Source organism: Zea mays, chromosome 10 (assembly GCF_902167145.1).
Source record: "Zea mays cultivar B73 chromosome 10, Zm-B73-REFERENCE-NAM-5.0, whole genome shotgun sequence".
Taxonomy (NCBI): Eukaryota; Viridiplantae; Streptophyta; class Magnoliopsida; order Poales; family Poaceae; genus Zea; species Zea mays.
Genome location: NC_050105.1, coordinates 24,449,858 through 24,474,514, shown reverse-complemented (window position 1 = coordinate 24,474,514; position 24,657 = coordinate 24,449,858). Strand labels below are relative to the sequence as shown.

General features: G+C 42.1%; 1 protein-coding gene across 1 annotated transcript; it reads right to left on the bottom strand.

Annotated features, from left to right (window-relative positions):
- Positions 1 to 23,044: 23,044 nt before the first annotated feature.
- LOC103642349 (uncharacterized) lies at positions 23,045 to 23,931 on the bottom strand. The gene is made up of 3 exons (XM_020545310.1): positions 23,892 to 23,931; positions 23,185 to 23,805; positions 23,045 to 23,102 (listed from the first exon to the last, which is right to left on the bottom strand). The coding sequence occupies exons 1-3, from the start codon at positions 23,909 to 23,911 to the stop codon at positions 23,045 to 23,047; spliced, it is 699 nt and encodes a 232-aa protein (XP_020400899.1). The 5' UTR covers positions 23,912 to 23,931.
- Between the last annotated feature and the right edge of the window lie 726 nt (positions 23,932 to 24,657).

Genomic DNA, 24,657 nt, shown 5'->3' with positions numbered 1-24,657 from the left:
GTAGTTATGCTTTGAAGATTGCTTGTGTTGGATTCTTGTTAATAATTGATTAATAATTTCCAAGATCGTAATCATGCTTGCTTAATCATGATTGTGTGCTTTAGAGGTTATGTTTTTTGAATCATTTAATAGGTATCTTTTCATTAGATATATTCACCACAATTAACTCTTTTTCTGTTCGTGAATAAACCTGCATCCTGTTGTGAGTTATGCTATATGGTTTTAATGATTAGCGTGTGTGCAAATATGACATATTGCTTAGTTTATATGATGACCCTATCCTGGCACTATGTGTTATGCCTCTAATGTATTCTCTCGAGCTATGAAGTGCATAAATAATAGGGAACTTTCAATTGGTAAACTGGTGCTCTCATGGCCATACTGGTAAAAGGCAAAGGTATGGAAAATGGAACTGTGCAATTTTATTGAATATCTTGAAGTTCCATTGATTGTGATCATAGCTGTGTTCTTGCATTTCAATTGGTAGTATCTTGGCTTAGGTGATTTATGCCTTTAAAATGTTGTTTCTTTTGGTGCACCTAAGAAAGCTTCTTAATTATGGCATGCTTAGACATTACGCTTTATATGCATGATTGTGTTGTTCTTCAATTGGTACATATGGTACAATGATTGTCATGTATGAAGCATGTCTAGATTGCTTGTAAAATGTAATACTACTTAAGGCATGAATTGTTGGATTAAGTCAATCTTTCACTTGATATTCAAATTGGTATCTTTGTGTGATGAAAGTGATAGAGTATGCCTTGACCAAGGTATGTTGTGATCCCCTCTAGTTCTGAAAAGCTAGAATGTGCAAAGTACAAGTTATTCAAATACTTGATACACAAGTTTAGGGGGAGCACACATAACTTGTGTCTTTTGAGACTAATTGTTTCTTGAGTGATCTTGTATAGTCTCTAGGTGGATAAGAGAAGATGAGCAAGAAATGGAGCAATCAGGACCTGGGTACCTCTGTAAGTCAAGAAATTGCATATTGTTAGATTGCTCATGCTCTATAAAATTTGGTGATACTACATCCTTAAATATAATGAGGCTATGATAATAAATGATCTTGAAATTGGTATCTTTCAATTGGTAGCCATGGTAGTTTGCTTTAATTGACATCTCTTGATAATCATTAGAATAGAAGTTTCTTCTTGTGCCCAATACTATAACTTGTTCTAAGTTTGGTGTCTTAGCAACAAGAAAAGGTTAGGATAAATAATCAGGCACAACTGTGGAGAAGCTCTCGAGAGATTAAATACTTTCAAGATGGGAAGTACACTACAACATGGTAAAGGTACAAAAGGAAGTATTAATCTTTTTGCGTATTTGTATCTTACTTAAATGTTGGTAGTGCATATTCTCAATAAGTAAGGGGGAGTTTTGATACTGTGTCTCTCCTCCTTAACACCCTGCTGTCCCTTAACATCATCCTATGTTCTTGCTTGAAATATGGTTTTGGTGTTTGATGTCAAAGGGGGAGAATTTGTGCATTAAAGCTTATCTCAACCTGAGAGGAAAGCTTATCCTAAGGGGTGATGTGTTAGTTTGAGCATTGTTAGTGTGTTATTGTGTTATTGACAATTCTTATCATATGCTTCTTGCAGTATTATATATGTTGCATCATATGGACTAGTGCTTCCGCTGCTATGAATTAATTGGCATCTATAGTGTTTATTCTGTAATAGATATTCATGTGTATAATGGTGCATGTGGTTAATGGATTAATGGTGCTTTACAGTAGGTATTGCCATCTATAGTGTTTATTCTGTAATAGACATTCATGTGTATAATGGTGCATGTGGTTAATGGATTAATGGTGCTTTACAGTAGGTATTGCTTTAAATTGGTATCTTAATTTATTTTGGTATCTTAATGGTGAATAGTGGTAGGTTGATATTCCTGTGATATATCCTCTCATTTGATTGGTGTTTAACTCTGATTCTGTGCGTTTGTGTGTTATAGCATCATGGTTTGATCTTTGACACAATGCATTCCAAAAGGTGCTAAGGTGTAGTAATGCTTCGTATTGCCTAAGTATGTGCATTTTGGCATGTAAGGCCAAAATTATGATTTTGAAGTAAGCACATATTTAGGGGGAGCATTCTATAAACTTAGAAGTCAAAGTTTGTGCTTTAAATCTTATTCTTATGTAAACTTTAATTGTGTTGCCATCAATCACCAAAAAGGGGGAGATTGAAAGCTCTCTTGTGAGTTTTGGTGTTTGGATGACAACTCAATTAAAGGACTAACAAGTATGCTAAGTGTTGAACAGGTGCTTAATGTAAAGCTAACAGGGTTCAACACAAGTGAACAAGTGTGATGGTCCAAGGACTAGATGATGAATAGATAACAGGCATCACAAGTAAGATGGACATTGCATAAAGTGAGACTCGGGTGCGTAGCTCGGAAACAACTGATCAAGCCAAGGATGGAGGCAAGAAGAGCTTCGAGGTACCAAGTGCACGAGAGAAGGTCAAAGTGGCTGAGGAACCCAAAGCCAAGGGTGAAGAAGAAGACTTGCAAAGTCAAGGGTGATCGAGTTGAGAAGAGCTATGGCTCATCAAGGATCACTACATAAGGACATGACTTACAACCAATGAGGTAACAGCTATAGTTATGTGGTGTAAGTCATAAGGCTCAAGATCAAACTCTAAGAAGTGAACAAGGTCACTAGAAGGAGAACAAATGTCAAAGCCAGGACTGGAAGCAGCCCAAAAGAGATAAGTGCACCTTGACCTTTAGTTTGGGTTGTTCCCATGTTTGGAGATGTTCTATGTGACCTTCGCAGTATGTTGGAACTCAGAAACGTTAATATAGATCAAGGCAAGCTGACTTGATGATTTATGAGTCCAACATCAAAGCTCAAAGCATGTCTAATGCTAAAGAAGTGAAAGTCAAGAGAAGGTATGTTTCTAGACTTAGTACATTGGCTTGTGTGTACTAATGTATCTGTCTAAGTGTTAGAAATAGAGAAAAGAAGAAAAGAAACGGAATACAAAAGGCTTGGATGTGTACAACCAAAGCTCAGCTCAGTCTGGCACACCGGACTGTCCGGTGGTGCACCGGACAGTGTTAGGTGCGCCAGGCTGAACTCCGGTGAACTGCCCGCTATCGGAGAAGTCTGGCGACGATCGGCTATAATTCACCGGACTGTCCGGTGCGCACCGGACTGTCCGGTGAGCCAACGGTCGGCTGGGCCAACGGTCGGCCGCACAATCCGCGCGTGACGCGTGGCAGAGCCAACGGTCATATGAGGGCACAGGACTGTCCGGTGTGCACCGGACAGTATCCGGTGCGCCAACGGCTCCAAGACAGCAACGGTCGACTGCGCCAATTTGGGAAGGAAATCGGGCAATGGACAGTGTCCGGTGGTGCACTGGACTGTCCGGTGCACCACCCGACAGAAAGCTGATATTGCCTTCCAAATGAAGTCCAACGGCTCCTAGGCCCCTTTGGTCTATATAAGGGACTCCTAGGCGCCTCCAACAGAAGTACAAGTGCAGCCAACAAGTGTAGACATCACTCGGATCAATTCTCACTCTCCCTCTTGTGTGTATCTCTCTAGTTTGTGTAGAAGGCAAAGCCATAAGCCTTTAGAGAGTGGAGAAGTGCTGCAAAGAGCAAAGAGCAAGGTCTTGAGCGTATCGTTACTCTGCCGGGGTGCTGCCAAGAAGTTTGTAAGCAGCCGCGGTGTTGGGGACCTTCGGCTTCCGAAGGTCCTCAAAAACAGGATTTAACAATATTTCTGGAGTATGATGTGTCAACAGGTATCTTCGGACTCACGTCGGCATCACAGTAGACCAGAATAATACGAAGGTTGGTACAGCGCCGAAGGTGTGAGCAGGAAAGCTTTGGCGTGGCAGCAAAAAGTGAAACCGACTTAAAGATGAAAAGGCTATTTAGACCTCGATAGATTACTATAGAATTATTATCAAGTGTAAAGGGCATGAATGTAATTTTGTATGGATTGTGTCCCGTGCCTATAAATAGGTGAACAGTACCCCCGTACTGCTCACGCTGACTTGGCATTCGCTTTTTGCGTCACGCTTGTACTATCATCTCCTTCCAGTTGAAGGTACACTTGTAATTCAACGATATTTCTGTTTATGCCTGATAATAATAGATAATTGCTTATGTTGTCTTTTATATTCCTTACATTTCATACTTCGTCACTGTATAATGAATTTATGGAAATACGTCCTTCATAACCTTCGTCCAGAAACCATTATATCCTAAGGGAAATAATGCTTCGAAGGACGAAGGACTTTAACGATTAACATTTTCTATGTTGCCTTGTTCTTAACTCAAAGCATTTGAGAACAAGTCTCCAACATTGGCGCCCACCTCCGGTGACCCCACTTCCACTCTTCGAGTTTTTTGAACACCTTCGGCGATCATAAACCTTCGTTATGGCGCCGAAGAAAGCTTCAGCGACTGGGGCTGCAGCTCTGCAACCACTGGATCACAATCAGGAGACAATCTCCCTTCGGGAGGCCCGAAGCCAGAAAAGGAAGGCTGTCAGCCCGACACCACCAGAGGACGAGATTGATCAAGAAATCAGAGATATGGAAATGCTTCATCAACAAGTACAGAGGAAGAAAGAAAAGATGGCCAGGCTAGCTGAACTGCAGAGGCAGATAGACGAAGCCTCTGAAGAAGTTCGTCATCTTGCTCAGGATGAACAACACCGAAGGCCTCAGCACCAAGACCTTCATCAGGAGGGTTTTCCCAATGAAGATGACTGGTATGACAATTTCCATCATGGGAATTTTGTTTTTGATGATGCTTCTCCTCTGTCCGCTAAGCTACAGGCTACAACTTAGCCTCCGTCCTACAAGCCGCCTCAGCTTCCCGTATTTGATGGCCACTCAGACCCGAAGCAGTTTTTGATGAGCTACGAAGCAACAGTATCTTCGTATGGTGGCAATGCTGCAGTCATGGCCAAATCTTTCGTTATGGCTGTCAGGAGTGTTGCTCAAACCTGGTATTCCTTCCTTCGACCAGGAACGATCACTTCATAGCAGAAGCTGAAGGACTTGTTGTTAACTAGCTTTCAAGGGTTTCAGACGAAGCCGGTCACTGCTCAACCTCTGTTCCAGTGCACCCAGGATCACGAAGAATACCTTCAGGCGTATGTCCGAAGGTTCTTGCGTTTGAGGGCACAAGCACCAACGGTGCCCAACGAAATTGTCATTGAGGCCATGATCAAGGGGCTTCGGCCAGGACCGTCAGCTCAGTACTTCGCTAGGAAGCCCCCTCAAACTTTGGAGAAGCTGCTCCAGAAGATGGACGAGTACATTCGGGCCGATAATGATTTTCGCCAAAGAAGGGAGGAGGCTTTCAGGTTTTCTGAAATGACCAGGGGCTTCGGAGGGAGGTTCTACCCGAGGCACGTTAGATCAATTCATAACTCTACACAAAATGATGATAGAGGGAGCCAACAGCAAAGGCCACAATGTTCCTCACAGGCTTCGGGGCAACAACAAGGCTCCTTCCGACCACCAGCTCTAAGAGGCAGAGGCGCCAGGGGCTTCGGAGGAAGATTTGGCGATCAACCGAGAAGAATCTTCTGCTTATTCTGTGGTGAGAACAAAGGTCATACCACCAGGATGTGCCATGTTACCATCCAGAAGCAAAAAGAAATAGCCGAAGCGGCAGCACAACAGGCTCAGCTGAAGCAGGTCATGCACACTGCTTCGTATCATTCGCCTTACATCCCAGAGTATGTAGGCAATCACCCTGCAGTTTCTGTTGCTTCGGCGAGTCAACCTCAGGCTTCCTGGCAACAACCTCCGCCTCCACCACCGCTACAACAAGGCCAGCAGCCAGAAGGGAGCCAATATGCTCCACACCAAAGGGACTTCAGAGAGCAGTCCGAAGCTCGCACAGTCAACAGCACTGTGCCAGAGTCAAAGCATATCTATTGACAAATATCCTACCTTAATAGCAATCTTTTTCATTCAGTTTTATTTTCTGTAATAAAGGACATTGTTCAGGTTTCATGTAAATAGTTTCGTTGATTCACACAAGGAAAATATATTTTCTTCACAGGCTTAAATTGTTGAAAGACGTGTGACAACAAAAAGGACCTTCGAACTATTGAAAATTCTTCGAAGTAACAAAAAGGCGTTCTAAGGAACGCAGAGTAAGTTTGCCGAAGTCACAAAAAGCCGCTCCAGAGGGAGCGCAGTGTAAGTTTTCTGCTCCAAAGTCGTTCCAAAGGGAATGCAGAGCATACAGCAAAAAGTCAACGCTGATACCGCCTAAGTAAAAGGCGAAGCGCGAAAAGTCAACACGAATACCGCTGAAAGTAAAAGGCGAAGAAGCTCCTAAGGGAGGCTTACAGCGAAAAATAAACGCTGATTCCGCTGAAGTAAAAGGCGAAGAAGCTCCTAAGGGAGGCTTGTAAAAGATTATGTGTTTTATTGCAGGGATGCGTGTGCATCTTCGGAATAAGCATCGCCTCACATAACATAACATCATCGCATCATTTCGCATAGCATAAGCATCATACATCATGTTGCATATGGCACAAGAGGTGGACACAATATCAATCTACAGAAGAACGTTTTGAAAAAAGGGAAAAATCATAATGTCACAAGGAGATACATTATTGATCTTCGGAGGTGTAGCTTCGGAAAATATTTTCACGAAGCCTGGATATTATTCATCAGAACACTGGATATTGTTGAAAAATTCTTCTTCACGAAGCATGAAAAGAAGGGAAGGTGTTTTTTCGTCAAAGACTCAAAAGCGGTACGTGTAAAGTTTCATGCATCGTAAAGAATTAAGCAAGAAAAAACAGGTATATTACATTCAGGGTTACAAAATGTTACAATATATTACATCTCAAAAGTTTTTACAATAATACTTAATCCTCTCTCAAAACGACTTCTGCAGCCTCGTTTAGGAGCCGATTGACGACTTCGTCCATAATAGCTTCAGCCATCTTTTTTATTTCGTCGTCTCCTTTCGGCTGAGGGTCCGAAGGGGCTTTAGCAGAATCTGAAGTAGAACAGGATATGGCTACATTGCTATGACAAATTGCAAACGAATCTTAAAACCTAAAATTACAACACAATAAAAACTATTAGATAATACCTAATTGACCTTCGGGCTCTGCGCTCTTCTCAGCAGCCTCAGCTACTTCTCTAGCGTCGTGAATGCCCTTTTCGCTTCTTTGAATAATCTCTCGGGCCATTTCTCGGCCACCATTATCCCAGATATCGGTGAAAAATTTTCCACCAACCATGCTAGCTTCGGCCGATGGATCCCTTGCATCTTCAAAGGACAAAGCACCTTCGGATTGCGCTAAAATTTTTACATGTTCGCGGCCTTTTTTCTCTAGAATGGTGGCAATTCCTCTGGCACCCGAGAAAGCACATATATCTCCACGGCTATTTAAAATTTCTTCGAAGGCTTCAGCTTCGTGCTCGATCCATTCGATAGGACCTTCGAGATTGCCTCTCGTAAAGTTTTCCTCGCTTGAGAATGCGCCGACTCTGGCGAAGCTAGCCTTTAACTTCTTAACACACTCTATAGATTTGTTATAGCATCTCTTCTTGGACGACCGAAGCTCTTCAACAGTTCCTTCTAAGTGATCTGCCCACTGATCGCTGAGTTCTCGCTTTGTTTCTTCAAGTATACGTTCTTCCTTGGCTCTGGCCAGTTGTTTCCGAAGATCTTCAAGTTCGCGTTTATGAGCTTCAGCTTGACCTTTAAAAGCAGCTTCGTCTTCCTTTATCTTATTTATCAATGAGTGTAATATTTTATCTTTCTCGAGACCTTCGTTCCTCAGTTCAATTACTTCGGAACGAAGGTTGCTCAGGGCTATAGTACACCCTTCGTCTTCAGCATCTTTCTGTGCCCTGAGGGCATTGCTAAGTATTAGGCCCTGCAAAGAGAAATATGTGTGTGTCAATAGGTTTAAACAAACGAAAATTTTTTGGTCTCAACAAAAAATGCAAAGATCCCATTTGTTGCACCTTCAAGCTATTATATGCCAAGTTGTCGGCCAAATCATTTTTCGATAGCACTGAGAGCCCGTCTTCCAGTGTTGGGAATCCGAAGCTCTTGCTCATCTCCCGACAGACAGAAATCTCTTTGCTGTCAGGGAGACAATACAAAAAGTCTTCTTCTCCACTGCCATTGAATATTAATGCCCCCTTTGGATACTTCAGTTTTTGGGCGTAAAGTTGGGCCTCTTGTTTTTCTTTTTCTGATAGTTGTTTCCCCGAAGCATGTCGAATAATATAATCAAGGACTTTGGGGGATGCTTCGGGGGCAGCAGCACTGATTTCTTCAACAAAAGTTGGCTCTGTAATTTTTTCTTCCTCGAATTCCAGGGATTTTATTTTCGTGGGTTATGAGGACCCAGCTTCGGCTTCAGTTTCTTGCTCTGGAGCTTTAGTATCAGAAACTTCAGTTTTTTCTTCGGAGATGACAACAGTCTCCTTCAGAGGTGTGCTTGAAGATTTAATTGTCTCTAGAACATCTAGCACATTGACCATTCTCTTCCTTTTCGGAGTCACTGCTGGCACTTTTTGGTTTTTTACTGTCTCAATATTTGCTGCAGGACTCAAAACTTCTGATGTTTTTGATCCCTCAGTTGCTTCTTTTACTTCTTCCATTTTTTCTGTGGACGGCGCTTCGGCCTTCTCTTTCGTTTCTGATAACAAAACCTTTGATTGTTCCAATTCTATCTTTGTTGGCACTTCGGCCGTTTCTGCGACTTCTGGTAGCAAGGTTGGCTCGGTTGGTTTTTCAGCTTCAATGGCCGAAGAGGTTTCTCCGGTAAACTCAGGCACCGAAGCTGGTTCAATATAGCGCGGCCGATGTGTGAGGACCTTTATCTTCTTTCTTTTCGGTTCTGGCTCGCTAGGAGCAGTTGCAGCTTCTTCTTTTGCAGAGGTTGTGTTTTTTCTCTTCTGCCTTCGAATGGGATAGCAATAGTCAGGGTAGATAAACCCGATTGCATCAAATACCCGATTCAGCCTCTTCTTTTTTCGGCCTCCGAAGGCTGCTGACATTGCAGTGTCTTCGGCCTTCGAATAAGCCCCAAGCAGTTCATCACTTAAATTTTCAATGCTTTTTAACCAGTCATCATCTGGCTCAACGAACTTATCTCCAAATTTAAAAGTGTACTTCAACCTGATAAGTCCACCTTCGTCGGCCTCTTTTATGGTTTCTTGTGGCATTTCCCATTTCTCCGCGAGCGGCCATACCCTGAAGGCGATATGCTCTTGTACTAAGTCTCTCGTTCCAATAAAAGAACAGATAACGCCGAAGGCCCTCTGGCATTCTTCGGCAGCTTCATTCATTTCAACCTTCGGCCTCCGAAGGCCGAAGCTTTGCCAAATAGGGCGCATAATTATACCTTTGATATCTTCTCGTACTGTCAGATCATTCTTCACATAAAACCATTCTGTCATCCAGTCGCCGGGCCATCTCTTCCGAAAGGTTGGCACGGGGCAGCTTGACCCGGACCGAGAAACGAAACTGTAGCAGCCAAAATTATTGTGATACTGTTCCTTACCCCAAGGTTTTGTTTCGTATGATAATTCGTGTATATTGCAGAAGCTTTTTGCATCAGGCTTCAGACCTTGGCTTCTCGCGGCCCACACGAAGATATTCAGCCTTATGATTGCTTCGGGGGTAAGTTGGTGAAGATAGACTTCGAAGATTTTCAACACCTCCACGACGAAGCTGCTCAAGGGAAATCGCAGTCCAGCTTTCAAAAAGCTTTGGTACACTACGACTTCATTCTCTTCAGGGTGTGGGCAAGTTTTTTCCCCTTCGTCGGCCCTCACAATGGATAAATCCCGGAAATACCTTCCTCTCATGTTGACAAGATGATTCTCTTTGATAGTTGATTTACCATAAACTGAATGGCTTGGTCGCCAGGGACGATCTTCGGAGTCTTCACCACCACTGTCCACATCATAGCTGTCACTGTCACCAGTATCTTCAGACAAACCTTCCAGAATCTCCTTGGTGATTTTTTCTGTATTGGTCTTTGACATCGCTATAAGAAACCCCAAGTTTTTCTCTTCGTCCAGGCTCAGCTTCATCTCAGCAGCAGTCTTCTTATCCTCAGACATCTTCGGAGACACTAAAAACTATTTTCAAAGCCGAAGCCTCAAAACTAAAGGCTTAACAAATCTTAGTGCACAAGAGCTAAAAATTGAGTGAGCGGGAGCAGTTGGCCAGAGAGCGTGTCAAATGAGTTTGCGGTATGACCGTATTTATACGCCAAGTGCGTTGAAAATTGAAAGACCCCGCTTGTCAGTGAATGTTGCTATTCTAGCAAAGGGAAGGTGTTTTTTCGGACCTTCGGCGTAAAGCCTTCGTTCATGTCGCAATCTAAATTTATTATTTTAAACAAATTAATATTGCGAGGGGCTACTGTTGGGGACCTTCGGCTTCCGAAGGTCCTCAAAAACAGGATTTAACAATATTTCTGGAGTATGATGTGTGAACAGGTATCTTCGGACTCACGTCGGCATCACAGTAGACCAGAATAATACGAAGGTTGGTACAGCGCCGAAGGTGTGAGCAGGAAAGCTTCGGCGTGGCAGCAAAAAGTGAAACCGACTTAAAGATGAAAAGGCTATTTAGACCTCGATAGATTACTATAGAATTATTATCAAGTGTAAAGGGCATGAATGTAATTTTGTATGGATTGTGTCCCGTGCCTATAAATAGGTGAACAGTACCCCCGTACTGCTCACGCTGACTTGGCATTCGCTTTTTGCGTCACGCTTGTACTATCATCTCCTTCCAGTTGAAGGTACACTTGTAATTCAACGATATTTCTGTTTATGCCTGATAATAATAGATAATTGCTTATGTTGTCTTTTATATTCCTTACATTTCATACTTCGTCACTGTATAATGAATTTATGGAAATACGTCCTTCATAACCTTCGTCCAGAAACCATTATATCCTAAGGGAAATAATGCTTCGAAGGACGAAGGACTTTAACGATTAACATTTTCTATGTTGCCTTGTTCTTAACTCAAAGCATTTGAGAACAAGTCTCCAACACGCGGTTCTTGTTGTAACACAACTCAACATAGTGAAAGGCTCTATCTGTCATACTGACAGATCTGAGCAAACGGAGGAAGGAGTTGAAATAGACTCCAAGCCCAGGTGTGGCTAACTCCAACGAGGACTAGGCAAGCATTTCAGGCTTGGCCGAACCTCGGGATAAATCCTTGCGTCTGTGTGCTCTGTTCCGTATTGTATTCTGACTCTCTGTCTTACTCCCCTTTATATCTGCACTTCAACACTTATCTGTGGTATAAGCTTTATTTGAAGTGCAGGACATTTTGAGACAGGATCTTCGATTCCGCTGCAACCTACTCGAAGGATCTTCTCATTCCACTGCGTACTAAGTCTTCGAGTAGAGTAAGAATTTAAGTTTTAAATTGATAAGTTTTATTCGCCTATTCACCCCCCCCCTCTAGGCGACATCCAGATCCTGTTCCCGGGTCAAAGGGAACTTTCAATTGGTATAAGAGCTAGGCCTCTCCAGTGTGGGCTTAGCCGTCCGGAGATGACAATGTCGTCACAAGAGGTAACTGTAGAACTTCTTTTAGGCGATGGTTCTAATTACAAGTCTTGGTCTGTCTCTATTTATAATGCTTTCATGAGTGTTGATCCTGATTTGAGACAGGTCTTTAGTAGAAGTATTTTTCCCTCTAATGTTAGTAAAAATCCTTCAAATGATGAACTAAGATGTCTATCTCTAAATCACCATGCTTGCAACATCTTAGTTGATTCTCTTTCTAGAGGTGCTTATTTTACCATCATGAGCAGTGATAGTGATCTATTTGTTGATGCTCATGATTTATGGAATAGAATTAAAGAAAAATATTCTGTGGCAAACTGTGATGCTCCTACTCCCTACATTACTTGTGATACTAACCATTCAAAGGGAGAAGAACAAGAACGATGGCACCCAAACGATGAATCCACCTCGTCGACAGGTTTGTTCTCCACTAATGATAAATGTTTTATTGCTAACAATGACGGTGGAGACGAAAGCCATGATGAGGAGGAATATGAGGATGATAGCGAGGATGAATCTTCATCATCACAAGGTACATTTTCCTATATTGCTTCCACTGACATTAATGACAGGGAAAATGAGACCGATGATATGGAAGAAGAGGAGATTCGCCGTTTCTACAACCATCTCAACAAAGCAGACAAAGCTCTCCTGGTTAAGTTGTTGAGAAGGAACAAGGAACAAGGCGAGACGCTTCTCAGGCTAGAGGAGACTCTCATCAAAACCAATGATAGCCTGGAGAAGATGACCAAAGAACATGAGGAGCTAAAATACTCTCATGGGAATTTGGTCCAACGGTATGAATCGATTTTAATTGAGCAAAGAAATAATCATGATGTATTATCTAATGCTGCTCAACTTAAAATTGAAAATTCTATGCTTAGGAATAAAGTAGAATTGTTGAGTCATGATAACCTTGCTCTGACTCAAAAATATGACTTATTGTCTTGTTATCATGATAATCTCTTGGATAGGCATATCATGTTTGAAGTTGCTCATGAGGTCGTAATTATGAACTTAAATTCATGTGAACTTCATTCTTGCACAAGTACACATTCAGATATTTCATCACCATGTGCTAACCCCTGCTGGTCAAAAGAAAGCCAATGTTTGAATAAGCATCAAGCTGCAGGGTCACAAAAGAAATTGTGTGGGAACAAGAAGCAAAGACAACTAAGGAGAAGACACATTGCTCAACTCTCTCAAGATATCCACGGGCGCGTGGTGAAGAAGCTTGAGAAAGGAAAAACTGCAGCAAGTATCAAGCTCAATAAGAAGAATGTTCCTAAAAATGAAGAAATCAACATGAGCTTGGAAAAAGGTAAAGATTCAATTAATCATGTTGTTTGCACTGACCTTTTCTCTATGTCATCTAAGAACAAAAAGAGAAAAGGGAAAAGGAGGTGTTTTAAGTGCAACAAGTCAGGACACCTCATCGCATCGTGTCCATACACCAACAAGGGTGAAGGGATAAGGAGATGCTTCGGATGCAATGACAAGAACCACACGATCACTTCTTGTCCTCTACTGTGTGGTGAGCAGGGTCATCTATCGAAGGTATGTAATAAAGGTGAGGTATCTAAGCAAGTAAATTTGTCTCAATCTCATTCGCTTAGGAGACCCAAATCATACACCTGTGCTAGATCTATAACGAGATCACCTAGAACTAGCATAAAGGCTATTTGGGTACCAAAGGCACATTTAGATGATCATTATGGACCCATCCCGAGGTGGGTACCAAACTGTGCTAACTAGACCATGCAGGTACCTTGAGATGAACTGGAGACCATGGGAGAGCTTAAGAATGTTATCTCAAACTCTATGCTTAAGCTTTTAATTGTTTTGGTGTTTATTCATTGACCCTAGGATGAATTATTGTGAGACACTAATCCCATGTTCATCTCAAGTAAAAAGTGGAATAGGTCCTTAATCATTATTGGTGAATCAAGCAAAGGACCTCGATTGTGCATCTGTCTCTTCAAAGGACGGTACCTGTGTTTCTTAAGTGCATTATCAATATCGCTCTTAAAGCTAAATGTCGTGCTATCTGTCCTTGGAGTAGTTATGCTTTGAAGATTGCTTGTGTTGGATTCTTGTTAATAATTGATTAATAATTTCCAAGATCGTAATCATGCTTGCTTAATCATGATTGTGTGCTTTAGAGGTTATGTTTTTTGAATCATTTAATAGGTAGGTTTTCATTAGATATATTCACCACAATTAACTCTTTTTCTGTTCGTGAATAAACTTGCATCCTGTTGTGAGTTATGCTATATGGTTTTAATGATTAGCGTGTGTGCAAATATGACATATTGCTTAGTTTATATGATGACCCTATCCTGGCACTATGTGTTATGCCTCTAATGTATTCTCTCGAGCTATGAAGTGCATAAATAATAGGGAACTTTCAATTGGTAAACTGGTGCTCTCATGGCCATACTGGTAAAAAGGCAAAGGTATGGAAAATGGAACTGTGCAATTTTATTGAATATCTTGAAGTTCCATTGATTGTGATCATAGCTGTGTTCTTGCATTTCAATTGGTAGTATGTTGGCTTAGGTGATTTATGCCTTTAAAATGTTGTTTCTTTTGGTGCACCTAAGAAAGCTTCTTAATTATGGCATGCTTAGACATTACGCTTTATATGCATGATTGTGTTGTTCTTCAATTGGTACATATGGTACAATGATTGCATGTCTAGATTGCTTGTAAAATGTAATACTACTTAAGGCATGAATTGTTGGATTAAGTCCATCTTTCACTTGATATTCAAATTGGTATCTTTGTGTGATGAAAGTGATAGAGTATGCCTTGACCAAGGTATGTTGTGATCCCCTCTAGTTCTGAAAAGCTAGAATGTGCAAAGTACAAGTTATTCAAATACTTGATACACAAGTTTAGGGGGAGCACACATAACTTGTGTCTTTTGAGACTAATTGTTTCTTGAGTGATCTTGTATAGTCTCTAGGTGGATAAGAGAAGATGAGCAAGAAATGGAGCAATCAGGACCTGGGTACCTCTGTAAGTCAAGAAATTGCATATTGTTAGATTGCTCATGCTCTATAAAATTTGGTGATACTACATCCTTAAATATAATGAGGCTATGATAATAAATGATCTTGAAATTGGTATCTTTCAATTGGTAGCCATGGTAGTTTGCTTTAATTGACATCTCTTGATAATCATTAGAATAGAAGTTTCTTCTTGTGCCCAATACTATAACTTGTTCTAAGTTTAGTGTCTTAGCAACAAGAAAAGGTTAGGATAAATAATCAGGCACAAGTGTGGAGAAGCTCTCGAGAGATTAAATACTTTCAAGATGGGAAGTACACTACAACATGGTAAAGGTACAAAAGGAAGTATTAATCTTTTTGCGTATTTGTATCTTACTTAAATGTTGGTAGTGCATATGCTCAATAAGTAAGGGGGAGTTTTGATACTGTGTCTCTCCTCCTTAACACCCTGCTGTCCCTTAACATCATCCTATGTTCTTGCTTGAAATATGGTTTTGGTGTTTGATGTCAAAGGGGGAGAATTTGTGCATTAAAGCTTATCTCAACATGAGAGGAAAGCTTATCCTAAGGGGTGATGTGTTAGTTTGAGCATTGTTAGTGTGTTATTGTGTTATTGACAATTCTTATCATATGCTTCTTGCAGTATTATATATGTTGCATCATATGGACTAGTGCTTCCGCTGCTATGAATTAATTGGCATCTATAGTGTTTATTCTGTAATAGATATTCATGTGTATAATGGTGCATGTGGTTAATGGATTAATGGTGCTTTACAGTAGGTATTGCCATCTATAGTGTTTATTCTGTAATAGATATTCATGTGTATAATGGTGCATGTGGTTAATGGATTAATGGTGCTTTACAGTAGGTATTGCTTTAAATTGGTATCTTAATTTATTTTGGTATCTTAATGGTGAATAGTGGTAGGTTGATATTCCTGTGATATATCCTCTCATTTGATTGGTGTTTAACTCTGATTCTGTGCGTTTGTGTGTTATAGCATCATGGTTTGATCTTTGACACAATGCATTCCAAAAGGTGCTAAGGTGTAGTAATGCTTCGTATTGCCTAAGTATGTGCATTTTGGCATGTAAGGCCAAAATTATGATTTTGAAGTAAGCACATATTTAGGGGGAGCATTCTATAAACTTAGAAGTCAAAGTTTGTGCTTTAAATCTTATTCTTATGTAAGCTTTAATTGTGTTGCCATCAATCACCAAAAAGGGGGAGATTGAAAGCTCTCTTGTGAGTTTTGGTGTTTGGATGACAACTCAATTAAAGGACTAACAAGTATGCTAAGTGTTGAACAGGTGCTTAATGTAAAGCTAACAGGGTTCAACACAAGTGAACAAGTGTGATGGTCCAAGGACTAGATGATGAATAGATAACGGGCATCACAAGTAAGATGGACATTGCATAAAGTGAGACTCGGGTGCGTAGCTCGGAAACAACTGATCAAGCCAAGGATGGAGGCAAGAAGAGCTTCGAGGTACCAAGTGCACGGGAGAAGGTCAAAGTGGCTGAGGAACCCAAAGCCAAGGGTGAAGAAGAAGACTTGCAAAGTCAAGGGTGATCGAGTTGAGAAGAGCTATGGCTCATCAAGGATCACTACATAAGGACATGACTTACAACCAATGAGGTAACATCTATAGTTATGTGGTGTAAGTCATAAGGCTCAAGATCAAACTCTAAGAAGTGAACAAGGTCACTAGATGGAGAACAAATGTCAAAGCCAGGACTGGAAGCAGCCCAAAAGAGATAAGTGCACCTTGACCTTTAGTTTGGGTTGTTCCCATGTTTGGAGATGTTCTATGTGACCTTCGCAGTATGTTGGAACTCAGAAACGTTAATATAGATCAAGGCAAGCTGACTTGATGATTTATGAGTCCAACATCAAAGCTCAAAGCATGTCTAATGCTAAAGAAGTGAAAGTCAAGAGAAGGTATGTTTCTAGACTTAGTACATTGGCTTGTGTGTACTAATGTATCTGTCTAAGTGTTAGAAACAGAGAAAAGAAGAAAAGAAAAGGAATACAAAAGGCTTGGATGTGTACAGCCAAAGCTCAGCTCAGTCTGGCACACCGGACTATCCGGTGGTGCACCGGACAGTGACCGGTGGTGCACCGGACAGTGTCCGGTGCGCCAGGCTGAACTCCGGTGAACTGCCCGCTCTCGGAGAAGTCTGGCGACGATCGGCTATAATTCACCGGACTGTCCGGTGCGCACCAGACTGTCCGGTGAGCCAACGGTCGGCTGGGCCAACGGTCGGCCGCACAATCCGCGCGTGACGCGTGGCAGAGCCAACGGTCATATGAGGGCACCGGACTGTCCGGTGTGCACCGGACAGTATCCGGTGCGCCAACGGCTCCAAGACAGCAACGGTCGACTGCGCCAATTTGGGAAGGAAATCGGGCACCGGACAGTGTCCGGTGGTGCATCGGACTGTCCGGTGCACCACCCGACAGAAAGCTGATATTGCCTTCCAAATGAAGTCCAACGGCTCCTAGGCCCCTTTGGTCTATATAAGGGACTCCTAGGCGCCTCCAACAGAAGTACAAGTGCAGCCAACAAGTGTAGACATCACTCGGATCAATTCTCACTCTCCCTCTTGTGTGTATCTCTCTAGTTTGTGTAGAAGGCAAAGCCATAAGCCTTTAGAGAGTGGAGAAGTGCTGCGAAGAGCAAAGAGCAAGGTCTTGAGCGTATCGTTACTCTGCCGGGGTGCTGCCAAGAAGTTTGTAAGCAGCCGCGGTTCTTGTTGTAACACAACTCAACATAGTGAAAGGCTCTATCTGTCATACTGACAGATCTGAGCAAACGGATGAAGGAGTTGAAATAGACTCCAAGCCCAGGTGTGGCTAACTCCAACAAGGACTAGGCAAGCATTTCAGGCTTGGCCGAACCTCGGGATAAATCCTTGCGTCTGTGTGCTCTGTTCCGTATTGTATTCTGACTCTCTGTCTTACTCGCCTTTATATCTGCACTTCAACACTTATCTGTGGTATAAGCTTTATTTGAAGTGCAGGACATTTTGAGACAGGATCTTCGATTCCGCTGCAACCTACTCGAAGGATCTTCTCATTCCACTGCGTACTAAGTCTTCGAGTAGAGTAAGAATTTAAGTTTTAAATTGATAAGTTTTATTCGCCTATTCACCCCCCCTCTAGGCGACATCCAGATCCTGTTCCCGGGTCAAAGGGAACTTTCAGCTATAACACATATTTGTACATGAGTTATCGTGTTATTATATGTTATCATGGTATTATATGTTCCGTTGCAACGCACGGGCGCTTCTCTATTATATTATTATGTTTTCTCTAGGAAATGTGTGGTTTTGACGAAGAAGCGAAGTCATATAAGGATCCTAGCGCGATAGAGTTGGTAAAAACATAAAATAATTGGCCTCAAATGAATTATTACATCACACTTTGCAAATTTTTAAGTCTGAATTCCTTTGATCTATATAGTTAAATAAATTGTGCAAATATATAATTCTAATGTCACATGGTTTGCAGGTTCTTATGCCATGGAGATACTATACATGCTATGTACTTTTCGTATTAATCATGCAAACAAATTTGTGTCTGTGTTTAATTTCACACCTACTTCAGAATGGTGCAAAGATATACCACTAAAAAGATTTTGGGAAACTATTCTTCTTATTTCGAAGAAATATAAGTTTACACACGGTGTCAAACGTATTGGATGGTCACATGACATTTATATGTGGTGACATTCAATTCGACCTGATGCTCCAATCGAATTAAAAGGGTAATTACTTAAAATTATTATGTCATATATATAGATGTTATGTTTATAATTTCATAATATAACAAAGTTGGCAACTTTTTCAGTCTTAATACTGGTCATTTTGCTCTGCACATTATGGAGTGGTGGGACAGTGGTTTAAGAGCGCAACTTAGTATGGTGAGAATAATAGCATATATGTAATTTGTAGTTAAGTATAATATTACTTATAACATTTCTTTACATGATGGTGCGACTCTGCGTAGGAATTTATTTATTGATCTATTGACATACGAGAGGAACACATCGATTTAACAGTCCTGGAAATATACAAGAGTACCTTGATCGTATTATGGAAAAAAACTAGATGAAATAGATAGTTATGCTTATGTTTATTTTATATTTATTGATTTTGAATTTTTGCCATTAAATCTTCTTGTTAAATTTTATATAATACACTATTAGGTGAGTGTCCGTGCGTTACAGGCCTGAGTTTCTCTTTGATATCATTCTGGATAGCTTGTGGATATTGTCATCCATCTCATAATCGTATAACACATATTTGTATATATAAGTTATCGAGATATTATATGTTCTAGATGCAATGCACAGACACTGACCTATCTTATATATTACACTAGGTGAGTGCCCGTGCGTCACAGACCCGAGTTTTTCTTCGATGTCATCTCGGACAGCTTGTATATGTCATCCTTTATCTCATAACTATATAACACATATGTGCATATATAAGTTATCGAGATATTATATGTCCCCGTTGCAACGCACGGGTACTGACCTAGTATATATATATAGTTATAGTATTTAGAGCCATGTGCTCTGTATAACTATTGGAAGCCCCGACCACCCACCGATCAGGTGCGCAGACCGCACCGTACACTTTTTGGCTTACTGTACCTACCTGTTTACGTCAAATATTATTACGTGTTATACTGATGTGTGTAACAATTTATGCAAATCTATGGGCCATCGCGTAGATTTCGTCCCGCATATTACGTGCATAGGGCCCACGATCCCCCCACGTGCTCACAGTTATCCAGTCCCACGTCGCCACTATAAAACACACCCCCACACTGCCAGGGATTAGGTTTTAGCGGCGGCGGCGGTTCCCTCGGGCGTGCGAGCGCCGGTGATCCTGGGGGCCAGCAGCGGTGTCGCCCCGACGCAGGCGACCAACGGCGGCGCTCCACCAGGAACGAGCGACAGCGACGCTCCCGAGGCGGGCGCGCAAGCGGCGACGGCGTTCTCGAAGCGGATGGACGGCGGCAGCGCACCCTAGGCCCGATGGCAACGCCGTTTGTCCCGTCCGTGTCTGCGATGGCCACCGCCGCTGCCGCTCCAGCGTCTATGGCGCCGTTTCCTGCGCCAAAGGCCAACAACACCAGGAAAGCGGTGGTGCCTGGGATGATTGGGTACGAGCTGCTCAAGCGCTTCAAGGAGTCAGCGGCGCTCAGGGACATCCTCGTCGTCATTATGTCGTCGGAGAACGTGCCCACCCGCATCACCCACTGCCTGGAGGAGTTTGACCCGCGCCTCACCGTAATTTACGCCCTATTCGTCGTTACGAAATAAATTGATGATGTACGCTAACATTTGTACCCATTTACGCTGTTTTGGTTCATGTTTTACGCTGAAATTTGACCGAGCTAGAATCCATGCACGATCACTGTTACGAAACAGGTCTATAATTTACGTACATTTCGTATTCATTTACGCTATTTCGGATCACGTTTTATGATTAAATCCACCCGAGCCAGAACCCTAGCACAATTGGTTGCACGCGATTTTCACGCCGTAATTTTGGGCCCCGTTAGATGATACAAAACAGATATAGGATTTACGCTAAATTTCATATTCATTTACATTGTTTTAGCTCACGTTTTACGCTGGAATCCGCCCGAGCCAGAACCCGCGCACGATCGGCTGCACGCGATTTTCACGCCGTAATTTTGGGCTCCGTTTGCTGTTACAAAACAGATATAGGATTTACACTAAATTTCGTACTCATTTACGCTGTTTTAGCTCACGTTTTACGCTGGAATCGGCCCGAGCCAGGACCCGCACACGATCGGCTGCACACGATTTTCACGCCGTCATTTGATGCCCCGTTTGCTGTTACAAAACAGATACAGGATGTACACTAAATTTCGTACTTATTTACGTTGTTTTAGCTCACGGTTACGCTGGAATCCGCCCGAGCCAGAACCAGAACCACATACTACATGATTTATGCTGTCAAGTACATGTCATTATGCAGTCGTAAACGCTGTCCACAGTGTCATATTCATTCCACGTGATTCGGGCGTCAAAAGATTCCTTTATACATGGTTTACGCATATATATATATATATATATATATATATATATATATATATATATATATATATATATATATATATATATATGCATTCGTATATTGCCTTACGTCCTGGATACTTGGCTGTCGACTGCATGGCTGACGCAAGCACGCGGGTGCTGGGTCGACCGTGTCCTGGCTGGGGCTTCCATTAGTAGGGGAAGCCCAGAACTTCCATTACCTCTTCCCTCTCTCTCTCTCTCTATATATATATATATAGGGACGAGGTAATGGAAGCCCTGGGCTTCCATTAGTACCAGGAAGCCCCAGCCAGGTATAGCCACGTCCCGTACCAGCGTGCGTCCCATCGGGCACGGGTTCTTACTCGGACAGATTTTAGCGTAAAACATGAACTAAAATAGCGTAAATGATTACGAATTTTAGCATAAATCGTAGATCTATTTCGAAACGTCGAATGCAGGCCGAAAATTACGGCGTAAAAATCTCGTGCGTCCCATCGTGATCGGGTTCTGACTCGGACAGATTTTAGCGTAAAACATGAACCAAAACAGCGTAAATGATTACGAATTTTAGCGTAAATCGTAAATCTGTTTCGAAACGGCGAATGCGGCCCGAAAATTACGGCGTAAAAATCTCGCGCGTCCTATCGTGATCGGGTTCTGACTCGGACAGATTTTAGCGTAAAACATGAACCAAAACAGCGTAAATGATTACGAATTTTAGCGTAAATCGTATATCTATTTCGAAACGACGAATGGGGCCCAGAAATTACGGCGTGAAAATCTCGCGCGTCGTACACAGGTTCTGACTCTGGTAGATTTCAGCGTAAAACGTGAACCAAAATAGCATAAATCATCGATCTGTTTCGTAACGACGAATGGTGCCTAAATTACTGCGTGAAAATCGCACGCGTACGATCATGCGCAAGTTCTGGCTCAAACGGATTTAAACATAAAACATGAACCAAAACAGCATAGCGTAAATGGGTATGAATTTTAGCGTAAATCGTCGATCTATTTCATAATGGCAAATGCCACGCATGAGGTTTCCGCAAAACACATCAATAAATGTCATAAATTGGCGTAAAACATATCAATAGATGTCATAAATTGGTGAAAAAGGCAACACGTGATTTGAGGTAATTATAGCATAAAATGCAAGCTAACCATCTGCAGAACAAATGTTTTAGATTTTACAATAAGATATAAGAGATAATTATTCTTGTACTCAACAATGAGAAGGACATCTTCTTTTGGCAAGGCTTTCATAAAAGAGTACGTAGTCATCATCAGTGTTACCACTGAACTTCTACGGTGAACTCCTATGTTCAGTGCTCCGAATTAATGCAATAAAAACAGAATTAATAAGGCGTCTTTGAGGTGGTATATGTATGAGTACATGATGAACTTGACAGTCCAAATACTCAGCTGACTTCAAGAAGAGATCAACAGTGGCTTCCCTACTCGCTGCATGCAACCACATGTTTTATGTTGTCATCAGTTGTCACAGTGCACCAACTGTAAAATATTTAGATCAAAGCGACTACTGTTAATGAATGCATAACAACAAGCTTATCCATCTAAATGCTAGAGTCTATGACCACTTATTAGAAATTGTTGCTTATACAAAGTAAGTTTGGCTAGTTTCAAATTGAAAAAATAGAGGAAGTTTGGCTAGTTTAGTGCACATTATGCTAATATATAAGCCTAACCATCTACTAAAGGATGATACATTTTATCTAAACTAGCATAAAATGCTTCTATGTATTGCATAAAAATGATCCTTTTATTACATTAGTTGAAGTTTTTTTCCTACTATTGGTCCATGTGTTGAGGTTCTTTTCCTCCCATGTTCTAATTTGCAAAGAGAAAAAACTGGTGATTGCATAAAATACTACAACAAGCATGCCAAAATACACCTTCAGAAATAAAATACTACAACGTAACGTGAGCTATATGAATGAAAGAATGAAACCGGGATTGCGAGAATGGTTTACCTGGCACCGGTCCCGGTATTCCTCGGGAAGCTGTTCTGCAGCCAGCAAACCATCAAGCATGCCAAAATACACCTTCAGAAACAAAAACGTCACATTAGCTATTTTACTGGACTGGAGAAAAGCCCAAACCGTTGTAGGACTTATGTATCGTTGAGAACTGTGAGCAGAATAGCATGTCCGAAACTAAGATCAACTATAATTTGGAATGTACGGAGTATTGATCTTCAAGCCTAGAAGGGTCCTTGGTCACCCCTCAAATTATTTTGGAGAACAGAGAGCACAATAATAGTATGCCTATGGACTACCAATGGCAGAGCAAACCGAAATGGTGAACTCAAAATAACTCCTTATGCTTAAGCGGCGTAGTTTACCGTCATATCTCCCAAGGATTTGCAGCTGATTGGACAAGTGTACTAGGTACAAGTATATGCCTGAAATAGTAAGGTTGAATGTATTAGCAGCAAGTAACACTATAAAAAAGATTCACATGATTTGAGATTTGAAGGTTCGTACCTATGGAAAATGCGCACATCTGCAATAAACTGCAGCCTCATATTAAATCCTGCTATGTCACTTAGTTCTCTCGGAACAGCATTGTGCCAATACAGAATCTCATCAATTGGATGAGTGACAAGCTGACTTGATTCTATAGACTTCCTCTTTGTCATGCGGGCACCTAATATACGATCATCGATCACAGACTCCCCATGTTCAGTTAACTTTAGGCCATTTCCTTTTAAATCCCAGGCTCCAGAATTTACATCAAAGTCACTCTCAGTATCAGAAACAGTAGTTTCACTCTCAGTTTCATCACCTTCAGAGTAGCCATCATCATCAGATGTTTCACTACCAGAGCAGACATCCTTTTTCTTTAATTTAGACAGGCTTCTTTTGATTTCAAGGTCAAATGCACGAGATGAATTATCTGCTCCAGCAGCCACCAAATTTGCTCTTGTTTTGTTTTGCTTCTTTTTGAGTTTAGTATCAAATGAATATTGACTAATGTCCAGGCTGTCCTGGGCTGCTGCTCCGTTTCTCTCAAAAATGTACCTTGGGTTCCCTAGTCTCTTTGCTAGTTGTATGAAGGAGACAACAATTTGCTTTACATCATCCAAATCATTGCCATCTTTATATCTGAGGTAGAATAGGAAATGTTAGAAATACAGTGAACACATATACTTCTAGAAATCTTAACCTAGGTTCGATTAGGTCATTTTTACCTCAATGCATCTTGGCACATGGTACGGATGTCATGCTTGATGGTACTGTTGGGGCGAAGGCAAAGGCGCCACCCCTCGCTCGAAGTCTTCGCTGATAACCGCTGGTCAGACAGGGACAGAACAGGCAGGGACACCCTTCGCTTGATCGGCACCAGACGAAGACCGGCGACGAAGTCATCCCACAGTGCGGCCTCGTCCAGCTCAGAGGCCCACGTGCGTTCCGGCCCATTGTAACAGGCCCTGCGTGGCCGCCGCGAGTTACGGGCCTGATCTGTAAAGGCATCCCTGTAATTACAGTCTGTAACCCCACTTTATGGGAATATTCTGGGGATAACCTAGGTAGCTGAGGGCACATGCGTCCTTAGCACAAGGCGCTGGGCGCTCAGGTACCTATAAATACCCCTGCACAGTGCCCGTGGGAGGGCAGATAAACAGAGCTATTGCCTCCTAGCACGTAACCCTGTTGTCACTACTGTTCACCCTTGTTGGCCTCCTTGCGATTGAGAGCAAGTTCCAACATTTGGCGCCCACCGTTCGTGCTACGACAAAACCACCCGCGATGGCACCCAAGAGAGCTAACCCGAAGGCTGACGAGGCTGCGAAGGCAGCACTGCTCGCCGCAAGAAAGGGCAAGGCCCTCGCCCTCACCCAATCCACCCACCAAGAGCCCACTGAAGACAATGTTCCCCGCACCTGCGAAGACGACACCTTCTGCACCTGCGGGCCCGAAGGACAATCGCAGCCGCCCCCAGGCTTCGCCCCACTG

What these genes read in the sequence shown, in the direction of transcription:
- LOC103642349 (XM_020545310.1), bottom strand. Translation starts at nt 23,911, where the DNA reads ATGTGCCAAGATGCATTGAG. An exon ending in ATGTGCCAAGATGCATTGAG is followed by an intron (nt 23,806 to 23,891) that starts GTAAAAATGACC and finishes ATTCTACCTCAG; the next exon opens with ATATAAAGATGGCAATGATT. An exon ending in GATGTGCGCATTTTCCATAG is followed by an intron (nt 23,103 to 23,184) that starts GTACGAACCTTC and finishes TTACTATTTCAG; the next exon opens with GCATATACTTGTACCTAGTA.